Raw genomic sequence first — 13,710 nt, 5'->3', positions numbered from 1 at the left:
ATTCACACATAGACATTGAGGGGATTAGGATTTTTTTCCCAACATATATTCATTACTATGTCAATATGTAAATATTTTTAAATAAATTTTTTAAAAATTTAGCATTATTCAAAAGAAAAAAAAAGGTTTTATATAGTATCTCGCTTTCTTTTAAGGAGGTATGAAGCTCAACGACCCACTTCAACCGATCGTAAAGCAAGTAGGAGATTTGCAAAAAGTTTACAATGCTGTAGACATTTGTTTAATCTACAATATAAACTAATAATTTTCCATTCATTTAAAACACTAGCACAGGAGAAAAAGTGTGTATATTCCTCCACATATATAGAGTTACATATAGACTATAGAGGGCTAAAACCCATATATAGAACTTATTCAAAGTACATGGAATACTAGGTTAGTCACACAAGACTACAAGTAGAGAGCCTGCACCGAGCTCCTAGAAACACATCCTAGACTTGCCAAACCTGACTAGCTGGGATAAAAACAACCCAACGTGTTTTTTGGAAGTCCAACGGTGTCATGCTCTACTAGGCTTAACTAATATTACCATATTATTTCCTTAGTATTAAGCTAGCTTAGATGTCACCACCCCTGCAATATAGTCAACAAACACAGTTTCAGTTAGCTGTATCAAAGGTTAAGAATAACACCACAAAAATAGATTATATTTAGAATTCGAGATTGGGGAAGCAACAGTAACAATCATAATTAGAATTAATTAAATAATTTTTTTTTTGCTTAAAAAATAATTAATAGAGGAATACCTATTTACTTTGCACAAAATTAAACTAAATACAAAGATAAAACTGCAAATTTTAAACAGTTTGATTCATTCAATAATTTAACTATAGATCATTAGTGGTAAATCTATACAGTACGTACTGGCCCTGCATATGGAATTCAATAATCTATCATATTGGGAGACTTTAATTTGTCACGTTTGTGTGGAACATTTAAAAGCTAACCTCTCCTTTTGGTGTATCTATGATTCTTAAGCATTAGTTATATATATACGTAACATCAATTCTATTCCTTAAAACATATATCCCTTTCTATCTCTCTGAACTTTTTCCCTTTAATGAGGCCTATTCGGCATATATTTATTCAAGTGCGCATTTAAACTTTTAGTTTAAACGAATTATTGGGAAATTAATAACTGGCCAAACACACAAAGTGATAAATGAGATTTTGTCCTAAACAAATGGAAAAGTATTTTAAGATAAGCACGTAATAAAGGGTTAAATTTGTTATCATGACTTCAAATCATGATTTTAGTTACTTTTGAGAGTGCATGTAAAACAGTTTATATGCAATAAATACTACTCTATAATAAGACCCATATTGACCCATCAAATATATTCTAAGAGAGTGCGTGTAAAACAGTTTGTATGCAATAAACAATATTCCATGGTAAGACTCATCACCCATCAAATATATTCTAAAGACAACATTGAATACCTGTGCAAAGGTGGGGAGTACATTTGATGCAGGGACAAGGTGTTAGTAATAGAGAGAACCTGCAGAAAGAAATTAAACTATAGTTAAATTAAGTTTCTAAAACTCCTATAACTGCAGGAAACAAATATTATATCCCTTTAATCTGCAATTGCACAACTATTATATATTCACATACCCTGCCACCAGTTCCCTCTTGATGCACTGTTCGCATTATTATTTGAATCATCCTCCCCTCCATCTTTCTTGAACTGATCAAAAATTGAAAGAGAAGTTTACTGCCAGCATTTTCTATGTATGATATCAATTTGAAATAATATTAAGAGTGCGTTTGACTCTAAATTAAAAAGCGCTTATTTTACTATTTAGCTTATTTTTGCTATTATTTATGGGCTTTATTGCACTTTTTGGTACTATTTATGAATCTTATTGTATTATTTCAGCTAATTTTTACCTTTATCTACAGTACTTTCAGTAAAAAGTTTTCTGTTTCAATAAAATAAACGGATCTTAAACATACCTTAAATGAGTCACAACGATAAAAACATTTTTTTCTAAATTTTTTTTTCTAATAAAAAAAATTGTTATCGTTGTTGTAACGATGCATGTTGCATGACCCATATATATAAACTCAAATGATATATTAAATGATTGGCACCTATATGTTTATTTATTCATCGATATAATACTCTTTTTTTTGGGTGGTGTGTGTGTATTTTTTATGCTATGAATGAATATAAAATACTATGCACTCACAGTCTTTTGAGATTCGGTGGAGCTTGCCCTTGGAGAATAATTTTCTTGGCCGCCATAGTAGATCGATGAGCTTAAATAGCAAGGTTCCATTGTTTCATTCTGATAAGGTGAATTTTTAGTAGCGCTTTCATCCTTGACGCTTTGAGCGATATTATCTGAAAAGAGTTAACCCAGATAAGGTCATGCAATATTTTCCAAAGATTTCTCATTTTACATTCCAGCCGAAAAATCAAACAATACAACCAAACATTTGGATTCAAACCCTGTTTATGTTAGGCTAAGAAATTGATATCTTTTTTTTTTTTGAAAAAAAAAAAAAATAAATTTGTGCATAGGAGAGGCTCCAATTTGAAATATTAACACAGTAAAAAAAAAAAAAAACTATTAATGAAATTGATATCTTTTTTTTTTTTGAAAAAAAAAAAAAATAAATTTGTGCATAGGAGAGGCTCCAATTTGAAATATTAACACAGTAAAAAAAAAAAAAAACTATTAATTATGTCCAATTTCTTGTATATGGAAAGAAAGTCGTCTCACAAAGTAGCAAAGTTTTTTCTGTATATAGATTAGCTCAAGTGGTAAGAGAATAAGATACTACAAGCTTGTATTTGGATTAATTTTTCACATAAATTATATTTATTTATTTATTAACGGTTCGTTTGGATTGAGGGAAAAAGAGGAGAGCCGAGAAGTAGAATAGAATAGAATAAATTTAGCACAAAATTAGCTTATTTTTAATTAACTCTACTCTACTTTCCTCTACCCCTCTTCCTTCCCTCCTCTATTCAAACATGCTATAAAAGTTAACAAAAAGTACACTTGTATGAGATTTTAATTATAAAAAAAAATTGTTAATCCAAAAAGACTTTGACTTGAAATCCTTCAACCTCATTCAGCGAAAAAAGAAAAAAGAAAAAGAAATCCTTCAACCTCATGAATAAAGTAGATTGATACGTAAATAATACCTGGATTTCCATATTTGCCACTGCCACCTTGGTTGTGAAAGGAGTCCCTCCCCGGCTGCTAAGGTAAACGAAGAAATGAAATTAGAACTTGCTACTTGTTACGCTTGGAAAACTTTTTCATATTCCTTATCCAGTTCAAGCAAAACGAGTTTGGATAGCACCTTTTTATGATGCAAATTTCAATTGAACTTCTTATGCTTTTGCTGAATCTTTACTAAAAGCACTAGTGCATCTATCAATATCAGGCAACTTACGTTGTATTTATTTATTTATTTTTGGATGGTGATTACGTTGTATCTTAATATCAATCATATCAAAAAGTCAATAACTTCTTCCTCTGACCCTATTCAAAGTAAGTTTTTTTCAACATCCTAGTTCCATATCAAGCTTAAGCCATTTTAAGAAAATGCATGATGTAGTAAAATCAATCATGCCACAGGTATTTACCAAAAAAAAAAAAAAAACCAACATAGGAACACAATTTGTTTACCCTATTAAAATAACATATTATAATTGAAATAATGTCACTTTTACGAGAATTCATCATTAATACGACTTTTATCATGTTTAAATCACAACAAACCACATCAGCAATTATAATTTAAACTTGTGAAAGTATTCCTAAACATAGAGTTATTTGCAAAAACCGTACCGATAATTTAAAAACTTACAAAAACTGTTAAGGATAGAGTTATTTGCTCATTCTCATATGAATAAATTTGAAAATTTTAGTTTAAACTTAACTGTACCGACAATAGTTGTTATGCATAAGAGATATATGCGAAGTGAAGAATAAAGATAAGAACAAAACAGAGTTTTCCTAGGGAGCAAGCCACATAGTGATATACTGAAATATGATGGTTGTGGTAAATAAAATACCGTTGATGGTGGTGGAAAAATGGATCCAAATATTCCGGTCGAAGAAGCTGAAGAAGGGTCCTTGGGACCAAAAAGGTGATCCAGAGACCTGGATGAAGATGAGCCACCAACTTTTTTTGATGCATCACCAACTTGCTTCTTGTTCTCCATAATAGTTACTACTTTCACTTCACTTGCAAGCTTTCTTTGTCAACTAACGAACAAAACTACTCTTATGATAGTTATCTCTTAACGGCCAAAGACCGAAAAAGAAGAATTAGATAAGATTTGCAGAGATACAAACAAAGAAAGAGATAATTATAAAAGCAGAGATAGGCAGAGCAGAGAGCACGTGAAGATTGCAGATGTGGAGCTCTTGTGAACGGTCCCTGCTATTTATAGGGCCAAAACTAGGTGCTTTGGATGCTGCACCCATGTGCTTTCCTTCAAATTCAGTCATATCTCTCCCTCTCTCTTTGACACATGGTTGCATCTTTCGGAGCCAAGTGGACAAGTTGCCAGCTCCAACCCGTATTGCCACGTGTTCTCATCCCAATAAACATCCTATATAAACAATATTTTTCACGGTTGAATTATTAAGTTGTTGATTTTTGCACAGGCCATTATTGATATTACTTTATTAATTATCATTTATAACTTGTTGCCTGAATGGTTTAAAAAATAATTGTGAAAAAAAGTTTTGATTATAGAATTAATTTGCATCCTATAAATCTTTGATCTATTGGGAAAGTGACAAAAAGTAAGTTTTAGGGAGGCTCAAGATGTTCTGGACTCATGGTCCCATAGTCCCACAACAAGATAAATGGATAAGGTGCTGGCTCAACTTGAATCTTATACCTCCTTAAGTTAAACTGTTTTGACTGTTGACTCCCAACTAGTATTAGACTTTTTCTCTTTGTTGATTGGAATTTATTATGTATGTCTGGAAGACTATCTTTTTAAGGGTGTATTTAAATATTGTTTATTTGGTTAAAATTGAAAAATTATTACTGAAAGTACTGTAAATAAAAGTAAAAGTTAGTTGAAATAGTATAACTCTTCTCCATGATATTCATGTAGCTTTTAATATTTAATAAAAGTTTCATAGTCTTCCTATCAAAAAAAAAAAAAAAAAGGACCCATGAATAATGTCAAAAAGTGCAATGAAACTTATAAATAGTAGCAAATATAAGCTGAATAATGAAATAATTTTAATTTTTAATTCTAACCCAAACGCACACTTATAGTCTTATATAAAGAATGAGCTTTATATCGGAATCTACTAGTAAGCTTTATTAATTCTTAGTTACGATGGTGTACCAAGTGAATTGAATAATTCTACATTTTGAAATTTATTGAAAAAAATGGATGGATACTCATCCCTCCTTTTCCTCTCAATAATGTCAAATAAGATTCCAAACAAAGGATATATTATAGCTATTTTCCTTGCAAATCTTTGAGAATCAAAGATTTTTGTTCCGGTCAAATGAGAATCAAAGATTTTTTTTGGGGGGGGGGGGGGGGGCAGAGAGAGAGATGCTACAGAAGACAATCATCAATAAACTAAAATTCGGGGGGGCCAGAGAGAGAGATGCTACAGAAGACAATCATCAATAAACTAAAATTCCCAGTGAAAATAAATGGAATATGGTCTGATTCCATATAAGAAGCTCTAGTTGAACTATGTATAGATTTGGCCCCTGGTTGGTGAAGTCACAAAGATTGTGTTTATCTCACGCGGACCTTTTGTCTAGGACACAGAAAATTGATTGAGTAAAAAATTAATCCTTCTCGAGCCTGAATTTATAGATGCACTAATCCCATTTTTTGATAGGCATGATTCTATACAGATTGTGTATGTTTATGAATTGGCTTACGGTAATAGGATATATAAACATTTTTTTGTTGTTGAAGAATATACAAACAACTAATTTCAATAAATATATAGATTAAATACCGCGCACATTTAACGCGATGGTCACTCCACAAGTATAAATGCTTGTAGGGTGTGAGGGGCAATGGCCAAGGTTTAAGTTTTCAGGAGGGAACTTTACATGCATTTATACTTAGATTATGTTAAAGTAAAATTTATAGTAACATTACTTAAAATTACGTTAGTTTTAACTTGAACTTCTTTCTATATATATATATATATATATTGGTTCAACTCGATCCTCTCTCTCTCTATATGTCCGATTATGCAAGATGGATAAGGGAAGTTCCGTCTGAGATAGGCCGGCAAAGACATTTTGTCATCTTTAATTAGTCTATTAATTAATCTGCAGAATATTCTTCACATAGAAAATCCTCTTGCGAAAGGAGAGTTTAAATCACCGTTCCAACTTCCAAGGGAATAATATCATCATAGTATTATATAAGTGGTTCATTATCATTCACCCATTTCTTTTAGAATTTTGTTTTAAAAAAATAAAGTCCAATAATATGGCCTGATTCCGTAACTATTGTGCAATACTATAAGAGTCGGTGAAACTTTAGCTTTTTAACGTCTAGAAAGGCATCAGCAATAACAGAGAAGTTAAAGCAAATAAGTATAATGAGCAAGAACAACGGTCCATGGAAATGGAAAAACTTAGATATAATTTTTTAGATATTGGACCTAATATTCTCTAATTAAATGGAATTATGTGAATTAACTATAGAACAATGCATAGCACAATCATTTGATTTATTAACCAATACACATATATGTTTGCGTATAGTTACAATTTCTAAAGTTTATTTATTTATTTATTTATTTTTTTGAGAAGACACAATTTCTAAAGTCAGATGATAGAATTTAATTGGAATTTTTAAGATGTGAATTAACTATAGAACAATGTATAGCACAATCATTTGATTTATTAACCAATACACATGTTTGCGTATAGTTACAATTTCTAAAGTTTTTTTTTTTTTTTTTTTGAGAAGACACAATTTCTAAAGTCAGATGATAGAATTTAATTGGAATTTTTAAGATGCGAATTAACTATAGAACAAGGCATAGCACAATCATTTGATTTATTAACCAATACACGTGTTTGCGTATAGTTACAATTTCTAAAGTCAGATGATAGAATATAATTGGAATTTTTAAGATATGATATAATATCTAAATAATTATACCTAAATTATATCAATTACCAAAGAGAATAGATAAGGAAAAGAAAAAAGGGAGATATTATAATGACATGAGATTAAATTCAATGAGGACTTGGTGTAAACCAAAACAATAAGAACATGCCACGTTATCATATTGCTAAAACATAAATAGATTTGATTACAAAGGATTACATCTTAATAAATAACATATTTTAAATTTTAAGTAAAAGATTGATGTGATGTTATTAGCTAAGTGTGATAGGATGTATCAAGTTTAAAGTAAAGATTGATGTGATAATTTTTTAGTGGATGATGTACCATATAAGTTTTACACTTTATCCTTACCAAATTCGGACTCGACAGACAAAAGCTTATCAGTTTTTGTGGCAAGTAGGAGCAAGGATGAGTTGCCAGTAGCCACTTGTCGCTACATAGTCAACAAAAACTGGATTATTATCACTGATGAATCAGTTATAATTGAGAATATCTTGGGGGGGCCTCATGATTATAAAGGTGCTATTTTTAAATTAGTGGTTAATGGCAGCATCCCAAGCATTAATGTCAAATCTTGGGTAAAGCTAAGCCTAATCAGTTTTTTATATATTGGCGTTTTTGGTGTTGACAAGAACATACTTAATACTACATAGTATAATTTTTATAAACATGATTTGATGATAAGGTTCTCAACCAGAAAGCAAATAATTACAATAAAAAAAGATGATGATCGAGTCCTTATCCAAGTTAAAGAGATTACATAAACAAGTATTAATGATGACAAGGCTGAAGTAGGAGTATATTTTGTCAAATTGTAAATTTTCGAGAAAGATAGCATGTAGTCGTGATCGTGAATGATGTACCCTTTGTTTTGTTCTAGAGGGTTCTAGCAAAAGCTTTCATTTGTGAACCTTGGAACAAAATCTAATCCTACAGGCCCTCAACACGTGAAGGCATACAAAAAGAGTATATTGACATGAATGATGATGATACGATTGTTCAAGAATTTTCTTTTCATATAATTCCACTTCCTCTTGGATAATTGGACAAGTGCATGCAATTGAATCATTCATTGAATGTGACTTTTTCAAGAGCACAAAGCAAAACTTTTCCCTTGAAATCACGATGGGGTTACCGACTTAGCGTACAGCATATGCCTTTTGCTATTGGCAAATTGGGACATACTCATGTGGGAAATCCATGTTGCGAACTTGGATTCTCTATATGGGAGGATTCCAATCTCCGAAGTGTTCACTGAACCGACAAACTTGTGGTTAGAAATATAAGCCCAAAGTCCAATAAAACATATTGTATCATGTTACCCTAGTTTCAGTCCTGCCTATACTAGGGTTGATCAAACATCATTATCCGTAATTTGAATTAGTTTATGAATACATGTTGTATACAATTGTTTTACATACAATAATTTTTATTTGCAAACTCGTTTCTTCAATTGATGAATTGTTTTTGATTGAGCTCCCGAGAGGTCCATAATACCATAATTTAACTCTTTCACTGACTCTTGTGAATGTTACTAATTCCTCAATCAACCCTATTCGTTTAGAATTTAGAAGAAAGAATTCCTCCATCAAATTAGTTGCAACTTGCAAAGCTGATGTGAAGAACTCGATAGATGTAATGAAACATGCAACCTATGATGCATGTAAGCAATTCTATAAGCAACAAGGTTTATTCTATAGTAATTCAAATTTATGAACTGAAATAAACATTAACCCCCCCAAAAAAATCAAAATTAACGTTAAAGAAAAGATTTTAGAAACTGCTGAGAAAACTGATAGCTACTGAGAAAATTGATTCTCTTGAATTGATTAAAATGGAAAAGATTGTTTAATTTACACTAAGGCTTTGCCTTATATACATGCTATAGAGAAAAGAGGGAAAGAAAACATTTCTAACTCTAACAAACTAACCTCCCAGGAGCATCCGCAGCTGGGCATGCATATGCCAAATGTAAGATGATTTTAGCATAAATGCCCCCAAAACACTCCGCAACTGGGCTTGTAAAATGCAAGTATTGCAAAAAAATTTGCAATACTGCTATAGTGCAATTCTACCTTTAGAATTGCACTGTAGCATATGTGTAAAAAAAAAAAAAAACTAATATTTTATTCAGTTTTTTACTTTATCAAATCCTCTCTCTCTCTCTCTNTACTTAGTATATATATAAATAAAATCCTTAATAGATAAATAAAATATAGTATATATGCTATCGTTTTGTGGATCTTTTTATATTAAAATATCACATAATATACACATGAATGATATTTTATATTTTGTATTTGCCTCAAATGTTGTCTATAGTCTACATATATGTAGTGCGCGCAAATGCATATACTTATACATAAATTGTCTTCTTCATAGTTAAATCATGACTCAGTCACTTTTAGAAGTTTTGTAATTTACTCTCATTATCCTTATATATTGAAATACCATAATAATATATGAAATTGGAGATCATCAATTAGGAGTTTTTTTTTTTTTTTTTTTTTATGAGGAGAATTAGGAGTAAATTGATTATATCACACAACTTGTTTGTCGCATCTCATATTATTTCTGTCTTATTTCTCGAATTTTTAAAGAATTTGTTAGATCCCTTTCTACATCCAATTTATATCATTTATATGTTGTAAGAGATTAAGTTGCATGAGATAATTATCACTCTCCCTCCACACAAGTATACAACCACTTATCATGTTGAAAAGAAATTTTCATAATAGCTTTGGTCGGATAATATTATGCTCAATTCAAATGAGAAATTATTTTTCTCTTAATTTTTTTTCCTTGATCAAACTGAAGAAAATATCAATTTACTCTTCATTTGTCAGATCTTCCTCTCGTTTTCTACTCTATGATCAAACGTAGGTCTTTCTTTCGGTGCCTAAGTCTTTCCATGACTTAGAAGAAAAATCTCCTTTCCCTTGACTGAAAAAGGATCAGATTCTTGTTCTTTTCGCGTTTTTGGCGAGACCAAACATGAAATAAGATGGTCCAGTCTATGTCCCCAGATCCAGTAATCTTCACAGTATAAAAAAGAAACTTTTGAGATGAAATCTTGAAATGAAAAAGACTTGAACGGTAGTCGAAATATTTTAATCATGCAGGACAGCTAGAGTGAGACACTAGTAGAAATGATTACATACGTGAACAAAGGAGCCAAAAATGAACTTAGTTATTCACACTTGGGACCATTACGGAGCAAACTATACGTTTCATATTTATGAGTTTCAGTTAACTCAATTGGTAAAGATTATTGTTGTTAAATAAGAGATGTAGGGCTCAGTCTCCGTTTATACCAAAAATCAATTAAAATTCTTAGTATGATAATAAAAAGCAATCATTAAAAACGGACGTTATAGATTGAAACTCTCTAAAAGAAATTATTATAAAATATTTAGTTGTATTTTAAATTGATAAAGTAGTTTATAGGATTGTGAATCAAGTTTATTAGATACTAATGATCTATTTAGATACCGCTTATTTGCTAAAAACTGAAAACTTATTTGCTGAAAACACTGTAGCAAAATAATTTTTAAATATGTGAATAGTGCCGTGAGACCCACATTTACCTAGAAATTTGCGTTTTGCTGAGTTTGGCTAAGTCATGAACAGTGCCGTGGGACCTAGCTAAAAATGCAAACGCACACTTGCCGCTACGCAAACGCACACTAAAGCTGAACACTATTTTCCTCTCAATTTTGAACCCGTAATTTATATTATATTATTTTTGATTATTTATAATATGCTACTTTAACAAATTGTGAACATAATTGTAGAAAAAGTTACATCCCTATATCTATTCTTAGGCGTAATAACAGTAGAGAAAATTATTTTACTTTAGGGAGCAATGCTGAAGTGCCCCTAATAGAATTTCATAAGTGACTAAGCTGGTTCAGTAGTCAACTTTCAGTTTACACACAAGTAACTCATTTTTAGATTTAAGGTTGTGTTTTTTCCAAGTACGTACTAACACAAAATGAAAATGGTTCATTAGCTTGAATTAAATATTTACAACTTCAAAGATAAGTTAATGTTGTCAGTTTCAAATAAGCCTTAAGATGTAAAAAGGTATCAATCAAAGGAAAGAAAACATGCAAAAGTAGCCAAAAAAATCCATAATTGGGCCTGTATTTTTCCTAATGTCGACATTCACCAGGGTGGGACCCTAAACAAAACTTGATGGATTGGAAACCTCTCTCTCTCTCTCTCTCTGGCCCACCCTCTAGAAACTTTTCTAAGAAGTCCCTCTAGAAACTTACAAGAAAGCGTAACGCGTGGTGTGTCGGCTATTTTGCTTTCTAGATGGAATTCCCACACAATTCAAAAAGAAAAAGCCATTCCTCCACAATATTAGTGTATATATATATATAGAGCTCTTTTGTGACTAACTTCCTATGTGTGTATAGAATTTATTAGTCTAAATTAGAAGTGGAAATGGCTATGCCCAAGTGTTTTTTGCTCTTTTTCTGGTTCTGTATGATCGTTGCCATGCTTCAACAGCCAAGAGAGTTAGAAGCCAGGCCATTGACACTTCAAAAAGGTAAGCAGAAGAACAACCATGCACCTAGTCAACATATAGAATAGCATATCATTGTTAAGTCTTGTGGTCATAACGTGTTGTTTTCATTTAGAGTTAATAGAGTTGATGATTGGCCATTTTTTTTTCTATTATTAAGGGAATAACAAACTTGTGATTAAATTTACAGGGCGCTTAAATAACTTTGTTGCAACACTTGGCATTGAGTGCAAGTGTTGTGATGGAATAAAAGGTGAATGCAGGAGCACCTGGGACTCTTCTTGCCCCAAGCTTCAATGCCTTCCATGGAAGCATCAGTAATTAAATGTATAAGAAATATACTTATTTAATGCCTGATGCACTTTATGTATTGTACTATCTTATATTCCTATGCTGTATTATATATGTTGACTACTTGACTTTGCCTTCTTACTAATAAAAGGCGTTCTGTAATATATATACTCCGCATGGATTAATAGTTTTATCTTGAATACTTCGATAGGCATGGGTGGAAGAGCCAAAAGCTTTTTTTTTTTTTTTTTTAGTTTAATGGAAGAGCAAGAAGCTCAATCAAGAAATTTCCAAGTACAACTAGCTTGTTAGCAGTCAACTATAGCTACGTTTAAGCTAAACAGATGGTGATACGTAGATTAATTATGTTTGTAACCAAGGGTCCAAGACTACTCCTTAGTCCTTACCAGCTAGCCAAGGCACCGTTGTGCTACGTTTGTTTCAACAAAAAGTATTTGTCGCATTTTCTAGAACTATGCTATGGAAAACAAGAATTAACAAAAATATATATATTTTGTTTTTATACTTGATGATAAACAAGGCAAAATATATAGAAAACAAGATTAGAGATGGCGATTTTTTCCCGCCCCGCTTAACTCATCCCTCCTCGCTTCGCCCCGCGCGGGTTTTTCCTGCCCCGCAAAGGTGATGGGGCAGGGATAGGGCAAGATTTTAGCCCCGCATCACGGGGCAGGGCAGAGATAGGTTTAGACTTTTTAAACTTGCCTCACCCCGCCCTGCGTTGCTAAGGGTTATAATTGTAAATTTTTTATACCCTAAAACCCTACTATTTAAACAAACATATTAATATTAGCTTATTTTATTCTACTTAATGTGGTTCTCTGCCTCTATTTTGTTATGTGTTATACTATGAGATTTTTTTTTTCATGATTGTCTTGTTAAACATTTGGATATATTATTCAATTTTATCTAAAAATTGATTTGATTTGATGAGATAAATTTAGTTGTAATTTCAAGTATATTTTTATCAATGAAATAGGTTTCATTAAAAAAATTGTACTAGTTGTAGGACAAATTAATAAAAAGTAGAGTTTTACAGGGTGAGGCAGAGCTTCGCGGGGCCTCAAAAGGCGGGGATGAGGCAAGACAAAACTATGTGGGTTGGGAACGAAGACCCCATCCTTCAACCCTGCCCTGCCCCATTACCATCCCTAAATAGGATCTGTTTTTAGGAAATAAAAAATATTTGGTCATTGCTCTATGCCCTCTCCATTAATTCCATCCATACTCTCATTGACACCACCTTCACTGCTGCAAACACCATAGTTGTCGCCCTCATCACCGTCACCTCTATAATCATTGTGCCTATTTGAAATATAAATGATTTTTTAAGTGAATCAAAAGACAATAAATATTTTTTGGGATAATTTTCGAAGTTACAATTAAATACATAAAAAAAAATTCTTTAAAAAAATTCTTAAAAAAAGCGCTCTCTCCAAAAAAAACTTTTCTTTGGGTGCTAAAATGAACCAAAGGTTGATAACCAAAGTTGTCTTATATACCTTATGCATATAATAAAAATTTCTTACATAGGGATAGTTCATGATCCACTATCAAAAGCATCTAGACCACCACCGTACACTCTTAGTGTGATGGTCACTCTACAAGTATAAGTATTTGTGGGGTGTGAGGGCAAGGGCCGGGGTTCAAGTCTCTAGAAGGAAACTTCACACATATATGCACTTAGATTAAATTATAGTAGAATTTCTATCTTGTAAAAAAAAAAAAAAAAGA

General features: G+C 31.7%; 1 protein-coding gene and 1 long non-coding RNA gene across 3 annotated transcripts; one reads left to right on the top strand and one right to left on the bottom strand.

The window, feature by feature from the left end:
- Positions 1-236: 236 nt before the first annotated feature.
- Positions 237-4,432, bottom strand: LOC112031089 (uncharacterized). 2 transcript variants are annotated; one of them, XM_024063779.2, is made up of 6 exons: positions 4,059-4,432; positions 3,180-3,234; positions 2,215-2,369; positions 1,637-1,709; positions 1,462-1,520; positions 237-594 (listed from the first exon to the last, which is right to left on the bottom strand). In XM_024063779.2, the coding sequence occupies exons 1-5, from the start codon at positions 4,206-4,208 to the stop codon at positions 1,504-1,506; spliced, it is 450 nt and encodes a 149-aa protein (XP_023919547.1). In that variant the 5' UTR covers positions 4,209-4,432; the 3' UTR covers positions 237-594; positions 1,462-1,503. The 2 variants fall into 2 exon arrangements, with proteins under 2 accessions (XP_023919547.1, XP_023919540.1); XM_024063772.2 differs by having other exon boundaries at positions 3,180-3,237; positions 4,059-4,430.
- A 6,945-nt stretch (positions 4,433-11,377) lies between these two features.
- LOC136068474 (uncharacterized) lies at positions 11,378-12,157 on the top strand. The gene is made up of 2 exons (XR_010629829.1): positions 11,378-11,688; positions 11,855-12,157. It is a non-coding gene; the product is annotated as an uncharacterized LOC136068474 (long non-coding RNA).
- Positions 12,158-13,710: the final 1,553 nt, after the last annotated feature.

Source organism: Quercus suber, unplaced genomic scaffold, assembly GCF_002906115.3.
Source record: "Quercus suber isolate HL8 unplaced genomic scaffold, Cork oak 2.0 scaffold_117, whole genome shotgun sequence".
Classification (NCBI taxonomy): domain Eukaryota; kingdom Viridiplantae; phylum Streptophyta; class Magnoliopsida; order Fagales; family Fagaceae; genus Quercus; species Quercus suber.
This window is presented reverse-complemented; position numbering and strand designations above follow the sequence as displayed.

What these genes read in the sequence shown, in the direction of transcription:
- LOC112031089 (XM_024063772.2), bottom strand. Translation starts at nt 4,208, where the DNA reads ATGGAGAACAAGAAGCAAGTTGGTGATGCATCAAAAAAAGTTGGTGGC. An exon ending in TTTTTCCACCACCATCAACG is followed by an intron (nt 3,238 to 4,058) that starts GTATTTTATTTA and finishes CGTTTACCTTAG; the next exon opens with CAGCCGGGGAGGGACTCCTT. An exon ending in TGGCAAATATGGAAATCCAG is followed by an intron (nt 2,370 to 3,179) that starts GTATTATTTACG and finishes AACTCTTTTCAG; the next exon opens with ATAATATCGCTCAAAGCGTC.